At 36.8% G+C, this 8,096-nt stretch overlaps 1 protein-coding gene across 2 annotated transcripts; it reads left to right on the top strand.

Moving 5' to 3' along the window:
* Nucleotides 1-901: 901 nt before the first annotated feature.
* LOC111328918 (uncharacterized) lies at nt 902-7,924 on the top strand. Of its 2 annotated transcripts, XM_022933462.2 has the most exons (4): nt 902-1,533; nt 2,029-2,145; nt 3,946-4,017; nt 5,587-7,924. In XM_022933462.2, exons 1-4 carry the CDS (start codon nt 915-917, stop codon nt 5,970-5,972), a joined length of 1,194 nt encoding a protein of 397 aa, XP_022789197.2. In that variant the 5' UTR covers nt 902-914; the 3' UTR covers nt 5,973-7,924. The 2 variants fall into 2 exon arrangements, with proteins under 2 accessions (XP_022789197.2, XP_088608369.1); XM_088752243.1 differs by lacking the exon at nt 2,029-2,145.
* The last annotated feature ends 172 nt before the right edge of the window (nt 7,925-8,096 follow it).

The following is an 8,096-nucleotide window of genomic DNA, read 5'->3' as shown; positions in this document are numbered from 1 at the left end:
CTTCTTGATTTAATAAATTTTGGAAGCTAGGGAATTCGCACTGGTGTTTGACAGATTTGACGTGTTCAGTGTCTGTGTATAATATTCGCCTTCATCCGACAAAATCGATGCATCAGCGAAAGGTAAGGCGGTTAAAAAGCATACTGGGTAAATCCAGTTGAACTGATCCATTTGCTGGAGGCGTTTATACTCCTTGGGCTTCACTTGTCCGCACTTCACATGGCACCACAGCGTGCATTGGTCGTGCATTGATGGTTTCTGTCAATCACTTTGTTACAAACAGAGCAGTTTGTAGGGCCAGGATTTAATTCAATGTCTCCGCTGACAGTAACACGCGTAACTTGAAATCTTGAATCAGAATTCGGGTAATACTGTGCTTGTGACGCCAGGAAGCTAGCTGTCCGACGAACGAGACAATCCAAAATGGCGGGCTTTACAGACATGTCCGTCAAGGCGTAAGAGCCGTAAAGGCAGTGATACGTTTGCAAACAAGGAACCAAAATTCATTGGCCTGTGGAGTATTGTTTTACCTTTCGCTTCATTGCCAGGGCTGGTTCATCCTTGGAGACCCAGGGGCTGTGAGTCGATTTCAGCCCCTGGGTCTCCGAGGATGGGGCTGGTTACGTTCAGGAGTAAGAACAGAATAAAATGCCAAAAGTATCGAGAGAAAAAAGACAAACATCCAATCGCCATTTTGACCGCTGACCTTACTGCCAAATACGTAACTGTTACGTTAAATGTAGCCAAAGAATGCCTAAATGAGTTTGTACTGCATCATATTGCAAACAGCGAAAAGGCCATGGAGTTGCACATTCAGCACATTTCCGCGCACAGAGGTCTGGAAACAAGGAAAGTAATTGGGGGAGCGTTGCGTGACATCCAAAAAAACGGCTGCGAGGGAGACTAGGTTCACCATGGCTTCCCGAAGTAATGTAGAGGCGAACTTGCGAGGGTCGATTTTCTCGATCGAAGCATCTAAAGATCAGAGCTCTCCTTCTATGAGGAAAGGAACAGCCTTTACGGTGAAACTAGAAGGATCATCTACAACGCATTTGATGACTTGTTGTGCGGTAGTTGAACAAAGTGGCACAACTTCTTTAAGCAATCTAACTTGTAAGCGATTTGGCCAGTCTCCTCAAGAGCGGAAACATCCTATAAACCCAGATTCAGAAGAGTCCTTGAAAACAGAAGATTTCCGCTTTATTCCTTATGAATCTTCTATGAACTTAAAATTAATCAGCGCCGATAAGGTTCGCAGAGATGGTAAAATGATGACACGGAAGCCTGCTTGCCAGTCATTTACATTCTTTGGAAATTCCTTCACGACCATGAATTGGAAATTCAAAAATGAAGAGGGGATTTATGCTTTAATCGAGGTGGATCCTGAGGTGGAGCTTGTTGCGAGTTCTTGCAGAGGATCGCCTGTAGTTTCCATCGACGATCCAGGGACGGTTATAGGAGTGGTGGCCGGCTCGTCAAATGGAGACCTTGAGTTGCTCTTCTTCGAGGCAAAACTTTTACGTGAAATAGAAGGTAGGGGTGTACTTTTATGTAATTTCTCATGTTCATTTTTAGGGAAATTTGTTACTGAAGTTTCATGTTATGTCTTGCGTGACAGTAAAATATATGATTTAATTTTTTCCTTCGGCCTCAATTCCTTCTGCCCCAGACAGTGTGATCTTCCCTGTCTGGCAGCGAAGATGCATCATTGGATCGTAAAGGTGGTCTTTCATTTGACTTGATATGCCACCGCATTAATCGAAAACAGGAAGTCAAACTTGTATGACATTTACTCTAAAATAGATCAGGAAGCGGTACAAAATTTTCGCCGATTGACAAAGAAAAAATCAACTTGTGTAAAACAAACGCAACATAAATTAGGGTCTAAAGCAACTTGAGCGAATGAGGTTTTGGATTACCAGCTTACTGACCTCATACCCAGAGTTTCAATCATTGATTTATGACTTAGAGGAAAATTTGACTTTTATTAATTGCTTATCAAAACCATGCTATCATCAATAATTCTAGAACAACTTAAAGCCAGATGTTCAGATGAAAATGGATTTGATGTTCCAGACTCTCCTATGATTCGACGTGATCCAACGCCATCTGCCCCTCCGTTTGTGCCGCAAAATACACATCCAGGTACAATTTTCGCTCCTACTGTGGAGCGGAATTTGTGATCAAACGTTTATTGAATCTAGTGAACAATTTTAGTCACGCTTTAGTGAATAAGTGAGTATCTTGGAAGGAAAAAGGCAACAGACAGTGAAATGACAAGGTGAAATGACATTTTTCTTTGTGACGAGAATAGGATTGATTACGCCTTATAAACTGTATCAATCTATGTGTGTATATTATTTCCAGTTATTTCCGTAAAGATAACCAATACAGTTGAGCTAAAAATATTCTCCTCCTTGAGCCCCTTTTACACAATATTGACCTTGAGAATAAATAATTCATTGCGAGTTTATTTGAGCCAAACAAGTAACACTCAGGGATCTTTCCGTAAGCAGAAACCAAAGCAGAGAGTAGTTTCATTAGATTGAAAGATTTCCTAACGCAAAGATGTTAGCTTTAGATCTTAAAGGTCGTGTCAAACGACTTTGATGTTGGTATAGTGCAAGAAAAAAGTTTGAGTTACTGTCCTACTGCGTTTGGCCAACGAAAAATTATGTCTGAGATAAGTACACATGCAGCAATATAAGACAGATTAATTGATATCGAGTACATACTGGTTTCACGAGTGCTTTGGGTTATAGATGTACTAAATAGTAGCTTTTTGATCAATGACAATGTGCATATCTTTACTATTTTATAAATGCTGGCTGAAATCCAAAGATGACCATCTTAATATCGAAGCTTATATCTATACACTCAAAACAATATAAATAATAATAATAAAATAAATAATGGACTTATATAGCACCATATCCGACTGCTCTATGGTGCTTTACAATACTGAGTTAAAAAGATAATGACTACAATTGATTAAAGGCAAAATAAGACAAACAATCACATAAAATCACAAAATATTTGAAAAGAAAGCTTTTTTAAAAAGGTAAGTCTTCAGACATTTCTTAAAAGCAGCCAAAGAAAAACCAGGCTGTCTCATATGAATGGGCAGAGCATTCCACAACCGTGGGGCAGCCACCGTGAAAGCTCTGTCGCCATAAGATTTTGAATAGACCTTGGGACAACCAGAAGAGACTGTTTGGATGACCTGAGACTACGACTGGGGATATATGGTGTTAGCAAATCACTAAGATAGGAAGGGGCTAAATTATTCAGAGATTTAAAAACCAACAAGATCTTAAAATCAGTGCAATGCTCTACTGGTAACCAATGAAGCTCCGAAAGTAATGGTGAATTATGACCAGATTTAGGACAACGCTTAACAAGACGAGCGGCACAGTTCTGTACAGACTGTAGCCTCAGAGTCTGGTATTTTGGTAGCCCGTATAAAAGTGCATTCCCATTGTCTAACCTACAAGTTATAAAAGCATGTATAAGCGCTATTGTAGACTCCTCTGACAGATAGCTCCTAAAGTAGAAGAGTATACTCCTAGAGTATAAAAAATGAAACTTAGTTTTGATCACATTTAATTTGTGGCAGTCAAAAAAGAGAAATCTTAACTTCCTTTTTGTAAACAAAATAATATGCAGATCTGGTGGTTTAAAAATACAAGGACTATAGTTCAGATTTGGCAACATTGAAGTAATTGTGCCTTAGCATTCCGGCACAATATTCATGCTTAAGATACAGTCCAAAGTATGCTTACAATTTTTTTTTAAGTGAAACAACTACCATTATCTTGTGATTAAATTGTGCCTTCTAAATTTTTTCAAATGAAATCTGGTTTTAACTCCTAGCACCTAGGCACATAACTGTTCTTGGTTATTTTAACTTAACTAATTACTGTCTTTTTATGACACAATACACAGGAGATCCTGGAACTAATGCATCAACATCAAATGCAAGTTTAGTCCGAGCTTTTTCACATGCATCAATTCAGGGTAAGAATTCTAAATGTATTTCTTACCAAGAAACTTGCTCTCATTTGATCATATGTAAATGGAATTTTTGCACTACAAATATTAAACTATTAACTATTATTCTCCATCAAAGGGTTTAAAAACTGTACAGATTTGTTTAGCAATTTGGTGGTATTTGATATAAAAATTTGAGGAAAAATGACACACAGGACCTTGTCCCAAATTTTAGCAGAACTAACGGTCTCAAATATAGTTTTATTTAACCGTATCGTTGGTGAATGGAATAGCTTACCTAATCACATTAGAGAATCAGATAGTATTGAAACTTTTAAAAAGAATGTGTTAAGTTTTATTAAAGATAAGGATAATTAGCACATCTATGTTTATATTTCTATATAGTTTTGCTATATTAAATTTTTTTTAGTTAGAGGGGGCATGCCTTGTATGGTGTGTCAGCGCTTTTGGTTGTCTCCTTCTCCACAATTTTTCCTTTTATGGTTTTTATAACCTTAATTGTAATTAATGCTAATTGTTTGTGTATTCTTGTGGAGTGAATTTGTAATAAATAAATATTTGTATTTCTTACAAGGAGACTGGTCCTCCATCAGAGATTTTTAATAACAGCACTACCTGTTAATTTATTTGACATAATTTATTTGATCAGTTCCCCCCCTTAAGGGTTTGAATGGTTAACAGAGAACCTGGAAAGTCTCAGAATTTCATTTTATTATTACCAAGTTCTGGGAAGTCATGAAATCACAGGTCCTGGATTATCTGAGGGAAATGTCTGGTTTTTTTTTAAAGTGCACCTACACCCAAAAAATTTTTTTCGCTTAACGAAGTAAGCTTATTTTTTTGAGTATTTCTGCGCAAAAATTTTTTTATTAGCTCAAATCTTCAATTTTCTATGCCCAGTCAAAATACGGAAAATCGGCCGCCATCTTGCCCCACGACCGAGTTTAAAGAAGAATGGCTCTAGCGGGTAATGTGACGTCAAATCGAGAACACGAAAGTCTGCATCTCACACATTTTCACTTGTTTGGGAAGATTGTCGTCGATATTGTCCGAAATATGCCGACTAGGTGTGTTGTATGAAGATTGTATGGAGCGCGATACCCTCTTGCAAATTTCGCACGTTGCTACATCCTTCTACAACACACTTAGTCGGCATATTTTCAGACAATTATCGACTACAACCTTCCCAAACAAGTGAAAATGTGTGAAAAGCAGACTTTCGTGTTCTCGATTTGACGTCACATTACCCACTAGAGCCATTCCTCTTTAAACTCGGTCGTGGGGCAAGATGGCGGCCGATTTTCCGTATTTTGACTGGGCATAGAAAATTGAAGATTTGAGCAAATAAAAAAATTTTTGCGCAGAAATACTCAAAAAAATAAGCTTACTTCGTTAAGCGAAAAAAATTTTTTGGGTGTAGGTGCACTTTAACTTCAAATTTTGTCTTTGGAAATTCCTATATTTTGAACAATTGCCATTCCCCTGAGACTTATAAATAGCAAGGTTTTCCTGCAACTGAAAAATCTTTTATTTAACAATGCCATTAATTTAACAAAGCATTTCTTTAACATTTAGAAACAACTCCACATGAATCACAGGCACTCTCCCAAGAAGGAAAACCAGAAGAAAGCAGATGTATTTGGGATCAGCTGGTGCAATCTGTGATATATTTCCAAGATTTGTTGACCCAGCTCAAGATACATCTGGACCCAAAGAGGGATCTTGGGGGAGATTATCGTGCATTAGCGAGTACATTTGGAAAAGACATGTCTTATATTTGGTTTTTGGGATCAAAACCAAGTCCTGTTGAGGAACTGATAAAAGACTGTCGTCCAACTGTAAGACAGCTGTATAATAAACTAGGTAGTGATGAGGTCAAACGAAAAGATGTGTCAAAGATAGTTGAGGACTGGGTTAAAAAGGAGCGTTGCAACTGTGAAAAATGTGGTTCTCTTTGTTAGAGTTTGGTCTAAGTTGGAGGTGTAATTTCTTTAAACGTGCTCTTCTTAAAGGGGAACACAAGATTTCATCTGGAATTGCTGGGAATCGCACTAGTCCTATAGATAATGCTAACTTAATTTATTTGAAGATAACTATTTTGCCACTAGGTAATGGAAGTTGCCCATTAAGCATGGAAATGGTACTTCATGTCCAAATCATCCATTTAACTTTTACAGTAATATTTAAAATTTTTAAGTGCTAGTCTAGATAGTTTCCCCAGCACAAAAAAAAAAAAATGCTTCAAAAGAAACAAGAGCTGCAAAATTAAGAATTTTTGATCACCTTTGCGACTTATTATCTTTGTATGGAGGGGTTTTATTAAATGCCAGGCACTGGGCAAGTTGACCAGCTGTAAGAACAGTTTTGCCCACCTAGTTTGTGCATCTAGAGGAAAGTTTATCTCATAAAGAAGTTCAGTTCAAAAGGTGTTGCCTGCCTGCAAAAACCAGTTGCCCTACTGCTGAGAGCGTCGATGAAACCAGTGTACAGGCATTAGTATCAAACTATGGTCCTGTAGAGTTTAACACACAAAGTGAGTGCTACTGAGTAGATGTGATAAAGATGACCGATGCAGTGATGCAACATGCCCTTGAGGAAAAACCAGGAACTCACTTCTTGCCTTAATATACTTACATATGGGCACTTACTGTACTATAGTACCTCATGTGGCTTCTTCACTGTGTTCTTTAAAAGAGCAACAGATGATATAGGCTAAAAAATAGGTTCTCATTCACTCTTCATTGAAATTCATGAAGCTTTTTAATTACAGAAGGAATGCATGTGTTAGTAATGAAGAGAAAAATTTGTTTTATGTCTGTTCAGATGACTTATGGCCAAGGTAACTTTAAAATTGGTCTTTTATTGCCTTGCATTTTTACCTGCACAAATGTGTGTCAGTGCTGTCGTCAGTGTAGTAGCAGGACTCATGGTATAGATTAAAAAAAAAAAAGCACTGAAAGGATAATGCACTATACACCCTAACATCAGTATACAAGTCATATTCTCTACAATGTTTTTCATACATTTTCTAAGTGCTCCTTTAGTTGATGATCATTTCCTTTGTTCTCGTGAGCTTAGGCTGCAATTCAGGGGTAATGTCCTGAGGAGAAATTAGATACCAAGGTTGCCACTCATTAGAACCCAAAAAATTCCCTAACTTAATAATCAAACAGGCCAAATCCACTTTTACATTTCTCTATCGCTTTCAAGCTTTCTATCCGATTTGCTACCCTCGATCGACCACTTCACAAACCTTTGTGGAACCCTCAAAACAAAATTCACTGACTTTGACAAGAACTAAGATTTTCCCTGACTTTTTGCAAAATTCCCTGACTTTTCCCTGACCTTGAAAAAGTTTTGTTTTTCCCTGACCATGGCAACCCTGGATACTAATCAATCTGTGGCATTAAAGGGTTACTGCAATTTTTTGGTCTTATTTAAAGATGAAGCAGAAAGTTGTAGTTTATGTTCAATCCACTTAATCTTAAACAGATGAGTCTTGAAATATGTTGCTTTATTAGGGTGTTCTTATGCATGTAGGCCTGTATTTTTTGTTAATTGTTCATTATTCTATACATTTAAAGTTATATTTTATGTAATTATGAATGAGAGTCGGTAAATTGCGAGTGAGTTACAATAATTATTGTTCTTAATTTAGTTAAATATGTCTATTAGGTTTCTTAATTGGTTTTTAGTTCAGTAGAGTTCTTTTGTTCTTGAGGTGCCCCGTACTTATGTAATGCTTTGTCAGCTGAATTACGTGATATTCAATCATTTTCCATTTTTAAATGTAAGCTGAAAACTTATTTATTTTGTGCAGCTTTCTCAAAGTACCCTGTCTGACAATTACTTTTATTAGTATTACTAATTAAGTTCCTTATTAAGATCCTTATTATGGATAATCCATATTATTCGTATTTTTAACATACATTGTTAATATTAATGTACACGTAATTAGTTTTATAAATTTGAATTTACTGTTAGTAGTATTCTAAGTTGTTAAGCGCTTTTCATCATTGAATGAAAATAGCACTCTAGAAGTTATTAAATTAAATTAAATTGAGTTAAGTCAATGCATGAGTTCA

Source organism: Stylophora pistillata, chromosome 3 (assembly GCF_964205215.1).
Source record: "Stylophora pistillata chromosome 3, jaStyPist1.2, whole genome shotgun sequence".
In the NCBI taxonomy this organism is placed as follows: Eukaryota; Metazoa; Cnidaria; class Anthozoa; order Scleractinia; family Pocilloporidae; genus Stylophora; species Stylophora pistillata.
Note: the sequence above shows the minus strand (reverse complement) of the source record. Positions and strands in the feature narration are given on the sequence as shown.

What these genes read in the sequence shown, in the direction of transcription:
- LOC111328918 (XM_022933462.2), top strand. Translation starts at nt 915, where the DNA reads ATGGCTTCCCGAAGTAATGTAGAGGCGAACTTGCGAGGGTCGATTTTC. An exon ending in GCCGCAAAATACACATCCAG is followed by an intron (nt 2,146 to 3,945) that starts GTACAATTTTCG and finishes CACAATACACAG; the next exon opens with GAGATCCTGGAACTAATGCA. An exon ending in TTCACATGCATCAATTCAGG is followed by an intron (nt 4,018 to 5,586) that starts GTAAGAATTCTA and finishes TTTAACATTTAG; the next exon opens with AAACAACTCCACATGAATCA.